Source organism: Telmatherina bonti (genome assembly GCF_933228915.1).
Source record: "Telmatherina bonti genome assembly, chromosome: 24".
In the NCBI taxonomy this organism is placed as follows: domain Eukaryota; kingdom Metazoa; phylum Chordata; class Actinopteri; order Atheriniformes; family Telmatherinidae; genus Telmatherina; species Telmatherina bonti.
In genome coordinates, this window is record NC_136633.1 from 20,521,029 (window position 1) to 20,538,756 (window position 17,728).

The window sequence follows — 17,728 nt, forward strand, 5'->3', positions numbered from 1 at the left end:
ATGGATTGGGGAAAGGAAAAACAATAAGAGGGAAATCATCATGTACTGCCACTGGAGTGGCTCACATCCGCTGCTTTAGCAGAATGTAAAATATCTGGCACATAAACAGACGGTTTATAATCCCCCAACCGATGGCGCTTTCTTCTAAGTGGCAGATTTGTCGACTGAGAGTCTGTGTTGGACAACAGGATTTTGAAAAGCGGGTTTGCATGAGATTGTGGATGTACTGATCTGTTGGCTTGGAGTGAAAATCCCATTATGACCAGCATCCAGGGAATATCATGTGTCTGCCAGCCAAACCACAACTGACTGTAACACAAGTATAGGCAACTGTTGGTAGCAATAAATAAAAACATCAAATCAGAAATAATGTGCCTGTCTTTAAAGCTGGAATTTGATGCCTTTATCCAATCTGAAATAAAACAATTTACAAGACAAGAGTTTACAATTAACTTTTTTTTAGATTTGACACAGATTATCTCCCTGTTTAGTTAAACCTTTCCCCTCTGGTCATTACAGAATAGGAAGGATGATGGTCAGTGTCATTAAATCAATTGAACAGAACCATTTATAAACTTGTATCTGATCTTGTATCCGCTTTGACGACAAGCAATTATCACCCATCTCTGCCTGGATTATTTCTCTGATGGGAGCTCAGTACCGTGTGACAGAGCCCCCCCTGCTGTTCATAGAGGTGAACTACATGTGAAAGGGAAGGGTGAAGTTACTGCCATTTTTTTCTCAGATATGACTGTAAAATTACCCATTCAATGAGTATAAAATTTGGCTGGCCAAAAAGTTATTTAGATTATTAGTGGCAAACACATCAGCCTACATAAATCCAGTATTACGAAGCTGAATGAGTCTGACAAAAGATGTTTAGTTAAAGATGATTTGTTTTGAATTCTCACACTTTAGTTTTTTATATCACTATAAATACCCCATAACCATGGTTTAATTATGAAGAATATTAAAAATATGTGTTGTTTTTGTTTGTTTTTTTAATCGTAGATGTCATGAACCTCTCACCCCTTGAGCACCAAGGAGAGCTCAGACCAACTCCTGAGATGTAGCGCTGCAGCTCCTGAAATGCAAACTGATGAAGGCTGCAAGACAATTCTGGAAAGCCTTAGCTTTTCTTTTATATAAAAGGGAGAATATTCTGAGTCCTTTCATTTTTGTTCAAGCTAAAGCAGACTGAATTGATACCTTCAGTTACAATAAGTCTGAGTGATACAAATATGAAAACACTTGTGTTACTTGTGTTTATAAAATCATTACCAAAATTTTATTGAATCTACTTTAAAAATGGCCTGATATTTAACAATGACATTCCTGACTTAGGAGTTAAGGAACAGTGCATAGTTTAAAGGCCACCATATCTGATGGTGAGCTAATATGTTATTTTGAACAGTGTTTCCCAACCCTGTTCCTCAAAGACTCCCTGCCTGCATGTTTTAGAAGTAACCCTGCTTTAACAAACCAAACACAGCCTGACACATTACCATGCTTGAAAAGGCTAGACAAGCACTTTAATTGATCTAAATCAGATGTGCTACCAAAGTTGAAATTGCAATAATAATTGTTGCAATATGGCACCTTTCCAGAGGTGGCAGCACTTCACCAATGCTGTGTTTCGTTTGCCGGATATGAAGGAAGACGAAGAAGAAGACAAACAAGAAGAAGAAGAAGAAGAAGAAAAGCTCTTCTCTGTTGACAACACCGGGTCAACAATTTCACTCAGGTATTTCCACGCGGTTTTCAAAGTTTTTATGGATTAGACTTTTCTCCTCGTGATGTTATTGTGCTGAAATGTTCCTGTCTGTCTGTTCGCAGTTGACTCGTTGTTATGGAGCGATATTTTAGGTAGGAAGAGCGAAGAAAAGCGCTTAATTAGGCTATTAGCTTCACATTTGGATTAAGCTTTTCATGGTCCTTCACAGGACTGATTAAAAGGAAAGTTCAATTATAAAGTTATGTGAAATTTAAAAAAAAAAAAAGTTGAAAGTTGTCAATTGGTGGAAATGATTTTTTGTGACTGAAATTTCTTAGCATAGTTCCATACTAGTAATGTTGTGACTGATTGACATAAGAAAAAGAATATTTTTAGGATTACCTCCTAACATAAAACGCATGTATTAAATAAGGTCTCATTGGTTTTGTGTTCAGTAGAGATTGGCTAACATTATACATAACCAGTCATAAAACTGTGAGATTGTTTTTGTTTGCTTTTTTTTCTTTTAGTTACCAAATGAAGTATTCATTGTTCCCAGTAATAATAGAATACTTTTGGTGCTTTCATTGTATGCCATCAGATGAGTGCTTAAAACTGAAAATGCTTCATTTTTCTTCCTTAAAAGCTGAAAAAAAAAGAAACAAACACAATTTCTTTGAGACGGTCGCAAGGTCCTAACATAGAGATGTAGATTCAGTTTATTTTGCATGTAGTTTTAATGCATCCCTGTGTGTATACAGGTATATATCAGCCTTGCAATGCATTCATGAGTTATTTTTGGTAAGATCTTCATAAAGGAACAGTATTTATTTATATCACTCTAGAGAATAGAGGTTTTCTACCTTCAACCGCTTCTTCTCTTGTGCCATTTGCAGTGTCAGCGGGGATGATCTTGCTCCTTGCTCCCTGTCTCCTAATTTCCTCCCTTCCCCTGACTCCCCACCTCCTGTTCCACCCTCTTCTCCCCCATCATCCCTGAGGACTTCTCCTTGTCAACAAGGAAGGCTGAATTTTGGAAGGGTCATGGCAGATGTCAGTAAGTGGCCCCTGTTTTCTCTGTTAAGCAGAGAGGAACAAGCTGCTATCCGACAAGCTTGTATCTTTGGACTCTTTGGTAGTGAAGCAATCTACATCACACATGGAAACGAGGTGAGTTTGTGTTCACTGTGCTTTTCTGTTGGAACTTATTGTCATTCTAATTTTTAGTATTATAGTTTATTTCTAATCCTTCTTTAAAAGACTCTTAGTAGAACGAGAGGCCTTTACAGATGGAAGTGTTTGTCATGTGATTTATTTATGTATGCTGGTGTAAGGTACTTAACAAATCAAAACAGAATCTAGCATTTAATTCTGATGTATTTTAGGACCCTAAACAATAGCCAAAGGGTTGAGGTCCAATAGGATGCTACAAAAAATCCAGAGCTGTTTTAATTTATTGGATTATCAGTTCAACAGTGGTTCACCATCAACAATATTATTTGCTGTACACTTCTGAATAAAACTACACTGGGGAAGTGGTTCATAATACTGGTATTTTAAGTAGTGAAACAGTTATTAGGGACATTGGTTTCTCATTCTTTAATACGTATCCAGTTAAGTATGTTTGATTATTTTCCAGGTGTTTGTGTTTGGGTTGAACTACAGTGGCTGCCTCGGTACAGGAGACATTGCAAACACTATTGTTCCAAAGAAACTGGATTCACTGGGAGGGAAGAAGGTTATTAGCCTCAGCTATGGCAGTGGGCCCCATGTACTGTTGGCTACAGAGGGTATGTTTTTAGTTTTTGTTTTTACCCCAGCGCAAAGCCTTGAGGCTCAGTATCTATCTAAACACTGAAACACTGAAAGTCCTGTTCAGATCTGGTATTAACATGTGACCTGGATGATCCAGTCAGAAACAGAAAAAATGTTCACTGCTTCTATAAAAATACAGATTTGTTTGATTAAAGGCTACAACAGAAACTGATTGTATTTCTTTCATTTGCCATCTTTGTGTAAAACACGACAACAAAACATTTTGGATCTTTGTAGCACCGTCATATTTGATTTAGTCAGTTTAGGAAACTGCATGTGGAACCAGAAAGGTGGTAGCTACTCTTCTTGGGGTCCGCATACATAAAAGAGTTACAAAAAAAATGTAAACATTGTATCTGAACCAATAGATCAATTTAAAAACAAATGTATGAAATACATATAAAAATAGATCAAGAAGCCAAATTATGACACAACAAAATATCACCTAAAATTATGTAATTCAATTAAATTATTTAATCAGCAATGTCTGTTTTAAGATTTAATGTAAGTGGCTTAAGTTCTGCAACTTTTAGATGCATCCTTTCTCCAGCACACCTGAATCAAACGACTGGCTTGTTATATGTTATGTGAATGATTTGATTTAGGTGTGCTGGAGAAAGGCTGCATCTAAAGATTGCAGGATCGTAGATTTTGAAGACCAGATGAGGTCCTCAAAATGTCATTGCAGAAATTTTTATTTATTTTTATTTTCATGAAAATGTTTGAGTCTTTGGATTTCACTTTGAGAAATATGAGAGAATGTGGGGATAAATGCGCGAACATTGTTCAGTCTTTCTGTTGATTTATTACAGATGGCCAGCTGTTTGCGTGGGGACACAACGGCTACAGCCAGCTGGGGAATGGCACAACAAACCAAGGACTGTCTCCAGTGTTGATCACTGCCAACCTACAGAACATGAAGGTGGTTGAAGTTGCATGTGGCTCACATCACTCCATGGCTCGGACTCAGGATGGAGAAGCAAGTACCTTTTTATTATTTTAAATGCTATTTTTTGCATGCCTTTGCCTTTTTAACTGTTTGTTAACGGCTTTTTTTTTTTTTTTTTTTGCGATTATTATCCAATAAGAAAATGAAAACAAAACAACATATAATCCTTTTATTATGTAACAATCCAGAAAAGACAAATGGAGGCAAGTTGTAGCATGTGGAAAAACTTGATATGCTTAAAAAAAATTTTAACCTAAATTGCGAGCATCTTTGGATTGCTAACATTTTGGAGATCCCAGCTTGTGTTTTATGTTTGGCCTTGGATTGTTTTTTTCAAATACCTTCATCAGCCGTCTCCTGGTGTCTCTGAGCAGCTTATTTTTAACCCAGTGGAATTAAAGCTTATCAGTCTGGGTGTCTGTGTGGTAAACAGGCAGGGCTGCTACCTTTTCAGATGTTACTAAACATTACAAGCAGCATGGACCGTTCTACTGGTTTTTTGGCTACAGAGAACATTAAAATGACCAGAAGGATTAATTTGTCCAGGTTATGCCTCTGACAATTCAACACATCATATCAAGCCAATGAAATAGACCAGAGACAATAGTCTCTGGTCAAGTTTCTCCCAGTGAGAGCATCATTCACACCTGCTGATGTAGGATCAGCGTTGCAGTTCTGGTTTTAAATGTTAAAGTTACTGTTACATGTTGGGTTTAGGTATTTATGTGTGTGATATGCATGTATGTTTGTGTCTGTATTTTAATAAATACAGGCCCTCTTTGCAAAACATGTAAGATCACGGTACTGAAAATAACAACTCTGTTCTGTTTAAGAGCTGTTGTGAGTCTTTGTACTTCCAACCAGTTCAAAGACTCACTGAAAACAAAAAACGACTTCAGAACTGCTGTGGAAGTGGAAATAGTCTCTTCTCTCATCATAATGTATTATATCTCTTTGGTAGGTCTTTGCATGGGGTTATAATAGCTGTGGCCAGGTGGGTACAGGTTCCACATCCAACCAGCCTTACCCAAGGAGAGTCTCCGGCTGCCTGCAGGGCAAGACAGCGGTGGGCATCACATGTGGTCAGACCTCCTCTATGGCTCTGGTTGACAATGGAGAGGTGATAAAGACACTTTAATCTCCCAAGAAGTCATGTGAACTTGCTGCTATTAATGGGGCTATATTGTGTGCGTGTGTGTGTGTGTGTGTGTGTGTGTGTGTGTGTGTGCGTTCAGGTTTATGCCTGGGGATACAATGGAAATGGCCAGTTGGGTATTGGGAGTAATGGAAATGTGATGACTCCTTGCCACCTTACTGCACTTCAAGGCTTATGTATTCAGCAGGTAGGGCACTTAATCTGTTTCTGGTTATTACCTCGCATCAGAAGCAACCTAACGTGGATTTATATGAGGCATCTGCGTGAGGTTGGAAAAGATGTCTCTGCCGTAGGCTCTGTGTAGGTCCACGAAGGCATCTTCCAGACATTATGTGCACCGGTGCTACGCAGAATTACATCACCAGCATCAACTACATCAGCCCTACCTTAAGCAGACGTTGCACCAGCATGAATCCAGCTTTTAGGCTGAAGAAGACATATTTAGCATTTTTATTTAATAGATAAACATCCACTGGAATTCTGCTGTAATGGTGGAACTGATTTGAACATCTTAAATCTTAAATCATTTGCTTTCCAGATTGTATCAGGATACGGACACTGCCTGGCTCTAACAGATCAGGGGCTGCTGTATGCCTGGGGAGCCAACGCCTGCGGTCAACTGGGAACTGGCAACAAAAGCAACAACCTCAGTCCAGTGCAAATCATGGCTGACACAGAGAGGTACAGTGGTGAGGGAAATCTCTCCCATCCTGTTAAAATGTAAACTTCCTGCTTCCTTGCTGTATATTTCACCTTCTACCTCATTCATAAAGTGTTTTCAGAGGGGGAAAGGAGCTCTTCCTCTTTATAAACCAAGACAATAAACCAGTTACTGCTGCACTAAAAGGCCATTCGCTCCCCTGTGACAATGTTTTGCATTTACTGTTAATAAAATGTCTTAACTATGTGTATGAACATAGTTGATAAAACTTTTCTTGATACTGATGTATTTGATTCAGCAGGGTTGTAGAGGTTGCAGCATGCCATTCAACACATACCTCAGCAGCAAAGACCCAAAACGGGAAGGTATACATGCGTTTATTTTATTTGTCATATTGCATATGTGAAGTTTTGATTTAGGGATAATGGTATAAAAGTACATTTAAAATAAAGAGGGGAAAGTTGTTGTTTTTTTGTTTTTTTTTAAATAAATAAATAAATATATATATATATATATATATATATATATATATATATATATATATATATATATATATATAAATATAAATTGTAAAATCATGTGCTTCATTTCCTTCTAATTGCACAGTACTTGGCTTAAACACCCAAATATCTGTTGTTACTTGCTTGTTAAAGTTATTATTTTGGTCACAATCATCTGTTTAATGCAAAACTAGACCAAGAAAGATATTAAATTACCCCCCATTACACTCCTGTTTCAAAAAACAGTATTTATTTAAACATAATTTAAGAGGAAAGCATAAATTGTATCAAACAAAAGTAAGAACCACTCTAATCTGTGTGTGTCACAGTGATTGGAGTCATTCTGTGGAACAGTCTTGCAGAAGAAATTAAAAATTGTACAAACCTTGTTCAGTTTAAAAGAATGTTTAAAAAAGAAGCCATAAAGAGGTATCAGGAGGAGAGAGACCGATGCTGTTAGCATAAGAGGGTATACTGTGTAGATGTATATTACAGATGGAGGGTTGGGTAGTGGTGGGAGAGGGTGGGGCCTGTGTCTGTGTGTATTTGTCTCGTCTTAATGTTACTGTGTTGTGCATGGATGAATGTTGGTGGGTGGGGATGTGGAAATTTAAAAGCATTGCTTCTTCCACTCCCTTTTCAAACCATGCATTTTGATGTATATAGTTTGCCTTTTTGTTTTTTTGTGTAAAGTGTGCAGGTTTGAAATAAACAAAAATGAATAAAAACTGTCCATAGTTCTGAAGTTGTGGTTGTTGTTTTCCAGGTGTACATGTGGGGTCAGTGCCGGGGCCAGTCCATTGTCCTGCCCCACCTCACACACTTCACAAACACTGACGACGTCTTCGCCTGCTTCGCTACACCCTCTGTCATGTGGCGTCTCATCTCTATGGGTGAGAGAGAGTTAGGATCTCACCCCTCTGCTGAATGGAGAGTGAAAATAAATTTGTCCTTTACTCTAAGTACTGAACAATACTCTTTTATTTAGAGTCTGATGACTTCATGACACTTGCTGAGGCTCTCAGAAAAGAGTTTGACAGTCCAGAAACGGCTGACCTCAAGTTCAGCATTGATGGCAAGTTCATCCATGTTCACAAGACCGTGCTGAAGATCAGGTGTGTGTGGTTTAAAATATGTTGTTTTCTTTTTAACTGAATGGAAAAGTGTTGTTTTGTTTTTTGTTTTTTTTGTCATCAATGACATTTTTCCATCCATATTTATTATTTGGCATTTTGTGCCTCATAAGTTGGCGGGGAAACATTGATCAGATCGTCTTGATGTTGTCCTGAAGAAACGTTCTTGTGCAGGGTATATAAAGACCAAATCAAAAGTATTCAAACAACCAAAATATTCTCGGACCCCGTAAGGTTATAATTCCTTTGCTAAGTGATGACCCTTCAGGGTAATAAAACCATTTTACAATTATTGCTTCAACCTCTCTGCCATAAATCCCAGCAGTGTCAAGCCGGATACAGATAACAGAATCCTAAAGTTATTAGCTTTTATTTTGGCATTAGTGGTCAGGGGGAAGTGTGTGTTTTTACATGTGAAACTGTTTTTATTTTTTTAAGCATTTAGATATTCTTTTGAATGAAAACTGCTATACAAATAAAGTTAAATTAAAGTTAATTCATATTTTCATTTGGAAGTAACGTACCTCTGTCTGAAGCGTGCCCGATGAAGTTCGGCCTTATTCTGCAGTGTTTTCATTATGTCAATCATACGGTGGTATTTGGAAAGTCTATTTTCTGTTATTAAGTTAAACAAATGGGAACCACTAGGTTAGACATTTGATGCCAACTTCAATGTCTGATCCTGTCTCTGCCTTAAAAAGCCTAAATGATGATCTTCTCTTTGCAAGTAGATGTGAGCATTTCCGCTCAATGTTCCGCTCCCAGTGGACAGAGGATCAGCAGGAGGTGATCGAGATCAGCCAGTTTTCTTATCCCGTCTACAGATCGTTCCTGCAGTTTCTCTACACAGACACTGTTGACCTGCCGCCTGAGGACGCCATCGGTTAGTATGCTTTTGTGCTTTTTGTGAGTGTGTGTTTGGACACGTGGATTTCTATGGAATGTATTTTATGCGTTGGCTGCAGGGTTGTTGGATCTGGCAACCTCATACTGTGAAAACCGGCTTAAAAGTCTGTGTCAACAAATCATCAAGAGAGGAATCACCGTGGAAAACGCTTTCACCCTGTTGTGTGCCGCCATACGGTATGATGCAGAGGTAATATTAGGCTGACACATGCTCTCTACTCTCGTCAGGGTTGAAGTTGGAAAGGTTAGTTTTCCATTATGATCATAACAATAACATATGCACACATCTACCTGCAGCCATGTTCGATGATATACTCTAAGCTCTTAATGTATGATTAGGACTGATGTGAAACTGAAGTATTAATTTTCTAAACTGTCCATTATTGCAATTCTATTGTGATCTAATGTACTGCATTATCAAAACATTCACAATTTTGCTACATAAGGGTGTTTTCTCCATTTTGCAAAGAATTATCATTTTCCATACTGTGAGCAGCTCTCGCAGTTTTTTTTTTTCAATAGAACTTCTTACATATATATATATATTTACATACATATACATATATATACATATATACACACACACATATGTATAATATGTGGCTGTCAGTTCAATTTATATTGCGATTCTCACAATTCTTCAATATTGCTGATTTTTGTAGATTTAAAAACAAAATAAATGATTAAACTTTTTTTTTTTTTTTTTTTTGCTCGTCATTTTCTTGAAAAATCAACACAGTAGCCGAACTACTATTCTGCTGCTATAATGCCCAAGAAGACAAGTAAAAAGATCAATAAAAACAATAAGAATGACAAAAATTTTATAATGGATTATTTTTATTTGTTTGGGAAAAAAAATCGATTTTCAAGTTGTGAAGCAAAGAAATACAGATTTTTTTTAATTTTTTTTTTTGTTTGTTTTATTCGATTTTCCCACCCTGTGTGTGTTTGTGTGTCTATAAAAATACCTAAATTATTATAAATAATGTGTGAATTATAATATTGTTTGGGTCAAAGTATGAAATCTGGCAAACATGACCCCAAAATACACTATTTATACAGTTAATTATAAATTTGGCTTTTTTTTTTTTTTTTTTTAAATTTAATGTCCAACATCTTAAAAAAAAAAAAACAGGAGTATTTTTGTCTGTTTATTCAGTTGTAGCTTAATTGCCAGAAACGTACAAAACTAATAAATTTCCAACACCTAAATATTTGTCAGTAACAGGACTAACAATATTTATAACTATTTACTAAGTACTTATTAACGGGTGGTAGCGCTTGTTTTGTGACCTGATGGTCGGTGCTTTGAGTCCTCCCCCCTCTACGCTGCTGCAGCTCTATGGGGGATGCAGTTTTTCTCTAGAAGGCCGGTCCAAAGCTTGGATAGATGCAGATGTCAGGAAGGGCATCCAGTGTAAAACATGTACTAATTCAACTGTGATTGATGATTTGCCATGACGATCCCTTCAGAGGGAGAAGTCGAAAGGAACCAACCAACTACGTACTTATTTACAGAGAGGTTTATGTAGTTCAGATCACATCTCTGCTCCTGTTTAAAGGTTTTACTTTTACTGCAGCTTCTCCATCTGCTACTGCCTCCCTTAAGCAGCCTGCTGCATCCTTTTGAATTATGCTCCACGTGCTGTGGTCCACTTTGTTCCACTCGCCTTGCTGGCTGTTCATTCTCTAAACTCTGCTTTAGGTTCCTCATCCAGCTGCAAAGTTCAGTGTGTTGATAGATACAGAACAGAGTCATTTCTACCACGATAAGTGCACCACGCTTATCAGAATAATTCCCTGTCATCTGATTCAGAACGTCGAAACGAGAAACAGGACAGCGTAGATTCCTGTGCCGTCAAAATAACAGCATTAGCTGTTGTAGACCCGTCCAATGTCCACATTTTACACATTACCTAAAGTGTGTTTGTCATTCTTTATCATGTCAAGACATTTTTATAGAATGCCTGGATAAAGTGTTTAACAGGAATATGTCATACTTTGCCTAAAAACTTGTCATTCTATAGAATTGCTTAACATGTACAATGCTGGCACTTCATTCTTCGATGGTAACAATTGTATGAAATATCATCCGAACAACTGCTGAATGTAATAATTTACATATCAATAATATCTATTTAACCAAACTGATCAGCTTTTTTTGTATTCTAATTTCTTTTTGTGTTGTTTTTCCAGGACCTTGAGAAGTTTTGCTTCAGGTTTTGCATAAACCATCTCACTCAGGTGACTCAGACCGAGGCCTTCTGGGAAACGGATGGAGCGATGCTCAAGGAGTTCATCGGCAAAGCCAGCCGCTGCGGAGCCTTCAAAAACTGAGATGTGCTCTCCCTTTCCTGCTGTTTAGAAACTGCAGGATATTCTGCGCTAGTGGGAGCAACAGTGTCATGGCTTCAGCAGCAGAATGAACTGCAGCTTTAAAAATCCTGACCCATGTCAGGGCACAGCAGCAGCCCATCTCCTCTATATTCACTGGAGTGTCCAGCATCTTGCACACAATGAACTGCAGACTACCTGTATTATCTGCAGTTCTAAATTTAGCACTTTGGCCAGTACCTGTGGAATTTGCATGCTTATGAATATTTTAATGCTGCGTGTTCTTGAATTGCTGTTTTTCTTGGGCACTCTTGTTTGACTTCACAACAAATTTCACGTTTAAGACCAAAATGTAGTAGAATGATATTCCAAAGAAGTATCTGTGTTTTTGATTAGGAGCTGAAAGAAATGGTGGTATTTCTTTAACTGACAGACTGGCTAAGTACCACTATACTGATATGTATTTGTACTCTTTTCTGTTTCATTCCATCTGGTAGTGTCTTACCTTACAATGCAGATGATACTGTGGGTGTTGTGCATCCCTGGGTGACTGTTGTTCCTGTTCTGTACAGTTTTGGGAGTTCAGAACCATTTAGGAAAGTTCTCCTTTGCTTTGTGGCTTCTGAGGAAAAATGGCTGATTGTTCTGTAAAACATATAATGTATTTTAAAAGTTTTTTAAGGTGTTAATTTGGAGGTTTAGGTTGAAGTATTTTGCACAGACAGCAGCAGTTAGAATTGTATGTGCTGTTACAGTTTTTGTAAGCTTTTATCTTGCATTAAGTTTTTTTGGCTTTGAGTTATGACCAAAATATGACCTGCATGTCTTGGCCTGCCCTTTCTGCTGCATCAGTGGGTGTGGTTGGAAAAGAGTTTGATGGCCTGATCATCCTGCAGCAAGACTGGTGAGATCGGTTTCTGTTTCTCTGTTAAGTTTTTGTTTCCTGATACACTTAAGCTTGATGACCACTCCTTATTTAGGTGGAGTTGACTTGTTTATGATTAAAGATTAAAATACATCAGGGTTTTTTTCATGGTGGAAAACGATTTCACACATATTGTGGTTTTCAGTTGTAATTATTGCTTGAATGAAATGTGGTTTTGGTTCATAGTGTTATGTAAATAAGAGCATGAACCACAATCTTCCTTCTTTATCTTGCTTTGTAGGGGAATATAATTTTGTTATGCTTTTTAAAAGCTCCATAAATGCAGTTAGTAACTACTAACACAAAGTGTTAGGATTTTTATTACTGCTTGTTTCAATTACATAGCTTTTGTTCTTATGTTTTTTTTTTCTAATTGTCAAGCTGTTTCAAATAAATGACCTAAAATTTAATGAAACTGGATGCATATTATTTTTTGTATGAACAATATTCTTCTGCATTGAATTTACATCTGTCTTTTTTGCAGAAAGACTTCCTCCAGAAACGAAACTGAAGTTTTTATTGATCAGGTTTCAATGCCGCAACAAAGACTCCGCCCACTTATCAACGTCACTAAATATTTGCGGAAATGACTGACAACTGTTAAGCTAACCAACGTTAGCCAGTTCAGTGACAGAAGCACTTCAAGTTTCCCATTTTATATAGTTTAAAAAGAATACTGTGTACGACTGAAAGATTTTATACGTGAAAGACAAATACATTAAATGTCATAAAATACACGTGACTTAAAATAAATGTTGAAACATATTGCTGCTAACTTGTAAACGCTAAACTTGTGCCACTAACTACAGGTTAAAGTAGCAGGAGCTAATTTACCATTTACTTATAGTCACAGTAAATGGAGTGTAAAAATTAATATTTCGCTTTGCATTTTAGCAAGTTTAGGTTATGACTGTTTCAATGAAGTTAAATAAAATTCCTGTCAAAGCAATTGCGTTTGCGTATTATTTTGAAAGCCTTAACCGGAAGTAGTATTAGTTCTTCCACAAATTGTTTATTTTCTAATGGTTATTCTCCTTGAAACCTCTTCCTCTTGTGATATTGACAGCCGGGACGCTTGATATCCAGTCCTAGCTTGTGATTCGAATGGAACATAGCGAAAATTGGAACCGAGTCGAACCGGGCCGTTCCGGTCCCTGTCGAGAGATGAGAGATAGCTGTATCCAGACTGATAGCAAAATACAAGGTGAGACAGGTGGAGGAAAAATCATCTAATGTATGTACATCTACATCTCATATAGCAGCTACTTTATGAGAGACAAGTGGTAAAGTTGGTCCATTAGAGACACAATTTATTTACACTTAATACTGTTTATTTATTTATCTGTGTTAGCAGAAGTAATAGCCTTTATTTGCTGCTGTGATATAAAAAAAAAAGCATTTAGTTTGCAGCCTAAAATGAAACATGAACAGAGTAACTCATCTTTCATCTATTCTGTTTATTATGTGTCTTTAATCAGGTCATGGCCCCAGGTTATCAAAGATAAACCTGTTTACTTTGTTGAGCTTGTGGATGGAGTTGTTTCCACAGGAGCAACTTGAGGAAGATGACAGTATTCAGGTCAGAATAAAAGCTAAGTTGAAATTTTGCATGATTTTTTTTTTTTGTTTTTTTTTTGTTAGTGTTTAAATCTATTATGTTTCAGATTCATGGCACAGGTCTGGTGGTGGTGCGGGAAGACAAGGTGGTTGGACTCCATTGTTCAGGAACTGACCTTCACGCTGGACAGGCAGCCATCATCCAACATGGTGCCAATCTGGCCGACTGTCAGTTGTATTTCTCAAGAAGGCCTTGCGCAACTTGCCTCAAGATGATCATCAATGGTAAGGAAGGATGGAGGTGACTGAAAAAAGTTGGAAAAAGTGATAATAAAGTGTTTTAAATGGTATCGTCTGGATGCACAAGCAATGTGGTGCAGTCCTTCCACCTGAAAACCCACTTTAACAATGAAATGATGATCATTGTTTTTAGTATTTGATGGGTTATAAACTGCTGTAACATCACTGTCATGCTGCCTTTTCAGACATTGAACTGTTAGCAATATGATGGACTTTGGAATATGTGTCTAACTCAGAAATAAACTTAATGATGCTGTTTGCTCACCTTTAGCTGGAGTCAGTCAGATCTTGTTCTGGCCCGGGGACCCTGAGATCAGTATGCTGACGCCTGCATCTAAAAACCAAACAAACTCCCACAGCCCACCTCACTCCATCACAGAAGAGGCTGCGCTGGATGCCGTGGCAACAGAGAAGCTGAAGTCCAACAGCCGTCCTCACATCTGCGTGCAGCTGCAGCCGCTGGCACCTGGCCTGGTGCAGTTTGTTTACGAGACGTCCAGAGAGTGTGATTTTATGGAGAGACTGACTGATGATGACCCAGAGCTGAACACAGAGGAAGTCTTCAACAGGTACTCCACTGTGCCTGCATACTTTTGTAACTGCAGCTGTAATGTGAAGCTGTTGGAAGGTTTTGCTACATATGTAGAAACAGGAGTGATGAACGTGATAATTATCCTGTACCGAAGCTGTTTTTGGAGAGAAAATGTAGTTTAAAAAAAACAAAAAAACAACAAGATTGAAATGAAGGGAATTGAAGGGATATCTGTTATGCTTTACAGAGAGCGCGTAAAACACCTGAGACATTTCTCTAGACATTTCCTGGTCGCTACATCTCATCAGCACAAGCATATTTTGATCCAAATGGGACTGGAGAACTTCTGCGTGGAGCCCTACTTCTCCAACCTGAGACAGAACATGAGGGAGCTGGTGGAGGTTCTGGCTGCCGTGGCAGCTGGTGTGCCGCAGCAGAACTGTGGTTTCTACAGGTTGGAAGCACTTCCACTTCTTTTATTTTCTCTTTACTTTTGAATGCACATCTTTGTATTGTCATCACCAAGTTAGTTGATGCTGATTTTATAATTGTTGTCATCCAGGGAGCAGTTGGAAACCTCGCTTCCTCATCATGAGGAAGCGTCTCAAGAGGTGGCTCGCCACTGCATCATCCAGGCCCGGCTGCTGGCTTATAGAACCGGTCTGTTTTATTCATTTATTTCACCTGTTGCATAAAATTGTCTCAATACCAGAGGCTGGGTTGATTCAGTCATGATTTGTTATAGATCTGAGAGAGGAAAGGGACTGTAATAAATAAATATAAATCACAATTTAATGTTTAACCAGTACAGTTGAGTTATATTCAGTGATTAGAGTAAATAATGAGTCGTAATGTGTTTATCAAGTTGGCCAGAGGTTACTGTTTAGTTCTGGTTGCTTATGGCCATAGAATCACTGTTACAGATTAGATTATGTTACTGTCAAGTGATCAAAGGCAGCATGCTTAATTTGATATTTATTCTAAGAGAGTCTAGTAATTATTAACAAGAAACTTTGCAATTAATCTCAGGTTTTTAAAGGTTTGAGGCAACAGATGCAGTTGTCATCAGTTAAAATGTCTTTTTATGTGTCATTATAGAAGACCCAAAGGTGGGTGTGGGCGCGGTTATCTGGGCGAAAGGAAAGTCTGTAAGTTTGCTTTTCCTTCTTTTGTTTTAACTTATTGATCTCAGGATTAGAATTTTACTTTTTCCTTTCACGTTATATGATGGTTAGAGACTGATCGATCATCCTACTCTGTTCACATCCAAACAGGAATAAATAAATTGATTCATGACAGATTATGTTAACATAGTGATTTCTTTTTTTTTTTTTCTTTCTTTCTTTTCTTACTTTTTCTGTCAAACCTTCCCAAAGTCATTGTCCATGATCTAATACTGACTCCAAATCTTTGATTAAATTGTGAACACCTTCATCAGCAGGGGGTGCTACAATGTCGCTCTTCAGTATTTAAATAATACATTTCAAGTGAAAAATGTAACATTTGTTCAAATCAAATATATTTAAAATGAACTCTTATTGAAGATGATTTATATTTATTTACCTATTTATTTCCTTATTTATTAACGCTTTGATGCATCATGTCCACTACAGTGGACACCTATTTAAAGACTATTAATAATAATAATAATAATAATAGTTCAAGATTAAGTTCAAGTTTATTTATATAGCACATTTTTACAGCAGCAGCTGCCCAAAGTGCTGAACAATAAAACAATAAACAACAACAATTATATATATATATCTATATATGTATATATATATATATATATATATATATATGTATATATATATATATATATATATATATATATATATATATATACACACACACACACACACATCTATATATACATATCTATATTTAGTTTAAAAACTAAATAGAAAATATAATATTATTAAAGACAAAGAAAAGTGTCTCTGTTCATGCCTGTAAAAGTCAAATATTGCATGTGGTAAAAATGTGGCATTGTTCTTTTGTTCATGCTTTAGAGAGTGAATTATGTTGTTCTTCAAATTGCTTTAAATTGCTTTCTTTTGCTCCAGGCCGGCTGTAGTGGAACAGGGCGTCTGTATCTGGTGGGTTGTGGGTTCAACGCTTACCCTGCTGGCTCAAAGTACGCCGAATATCCCCAGATGGACAACAAGCAGGAGGACCGTCAGAGACGAAAATACAGATTCATCATCCATGCAGAACAGAACGCCCTCACCTTCAGGTACAAACTGAATGATTTACACCTCCGAGCTTTGCAGCCACTTGTCTGGTCTGTTTTACTAAAGCCTTCCCATGATGCTTTTAGGATGCGAGATATCAAACCAGAGGAGCCAGCCATGTTGTTTGTAACCAAATGTCCTTGTGATGAGTGTGTCCCGCTGATCAGAGGAGCTGGGATCACACACATCTACACCTCAGACCAGGACAGGGACAAAGACAAAGGAGACATTTCCTACCTGAGATTTAGCTTGCTGAAAGATATCAACAAGTTCATTGTGAGTTCATGTTTTTTTTTTTTTTATATACATATATATATTTGTATTTATGTTCCAGCAGGGATTAGTTTGGGAAGTTTTCACCTCAGGTCTGACATTTTCTTTCTTCACAGTGGCAAAGGAGCCCTTCACTTTCCTCAGTGTCCTCTCACCTTGCCAGTAAGTTGCATCTTGTTACCTTTTTATTGTTTTTATATGTCACAAAACGTATCCTGATTCCCATTATGATCTTTATACGTGATACTAGAAAAGTGTCAAGACAGATAAAATATGAAGAGGGGTCGTGAGTTTTGTTTTAAAATAAGTCATTTTAATTTGTCTCTCCCTGCAGACGGTTGCGTTGGGAAGCACGGCAGACAGACGGAGCAGGAAAGCTACAAAAACAAGAGGCTGTGCACCAAAAGCTGCAGCGACTCTCCTGTTAGCTGAGCATTAGCCGTCGATTGACGAACAGACAAATCTATCACGGGAAGATGTTTTTACAGACTGTGCTACATATTTGATATTTTACAGCTGCAGTTGTTAAATTGCTAAATTATCAAGTTTGTTCCACAAAACTGGAGTCTTAAAGGGACCCATCTATGAAAAATTATTTACAGAAAGAAGGTAAGAAATCAATACCCTAAAAAATAATATATTGCAAGTAGTTATATGAACTGTGATGTAGCTGTTTATTTTTCTATGTATGCGAGGACTGGTGGGGTAAGAAGACAAAAATACTGGAAGCATGTGGAAA

At 37.4% G+C, this 17,728-nt stretch overlaps 2 protein-coding genes across 2 annotated transcripts; both read left to right on the plus strand.

Annotated features, from left to right (window-relative positions):
* Positions 1 to 1,688: 1,688 nt before the first annotated feature.
* On the plus strand, positions 1,689 to 11,865 carry LOC306773772 (RCC1 and BTB domain-containing protein 1-like). The gene is made up of 13 exons (XM_079263674.1): positions 1,689 to 1,744; positions 2,611 to 2,884; positions 3,354 to 3,504; positions 4,342 to 4,508; positions 5,440 to 5,598; positions 5,714 to 5,821; positions 6,173 to 6,315; positions 6,597 to 6,660; positions 7,562 to 7,688; positions 7,784 to 7,910; positions 8,660 to 8,811; positions 8,894 to 9,024; positions 11,031 to 11,865. Exons 2-13 carry the CDS (start codon positions 2,759 to 2,761, stop codon positions 11,169 to 11,171), a joined length of 1,596 nt encoding a protein of 531 aa, XP_079119800.1. The 5' UTR covers positions 1,689 to 1,744; positions 2,611 to 2,758; the 3' UTR covers positions 11,172 to 11,865.
* A 1,305-nt stretch (positions 11,866 to 13,170) lies between these two features.
* Positions 13,171 to 17,561, plus strand: cdadc1 (cytidine and dCMP deaminase domain containing 1). The gene is made up of 11 exons (XM_079264039.1): positions 13,171 to 13,297; positions 13,572 to 13,672; positions 13,758 to 13,935; positions 14,222 to 14,519; positions 14,730 to 14,936; positions 15,045 to 15,142; positions 15,581 to 15,630; positions 16,549 to 16,718; positions 16,803 to 16,992; positions 17,106 to 17,151; positions 17,324 to 17,561. The coding sequence occupies exons 1-11, from the start codon at positions 13,198 to 13,200 to the stop codon at positions 17,419 to 17,421; spliced, it is 1,536 nt and encodes a 511-aa protein (XP_079120165.1). The 5' UTR covers positions 13,171 to 13,197; the 3' UTR covers positions 17,422 to 17,561.
* The last annotated feature ends 167 nt before the right edge of the window (positions 17,562 to 17,728 follow it).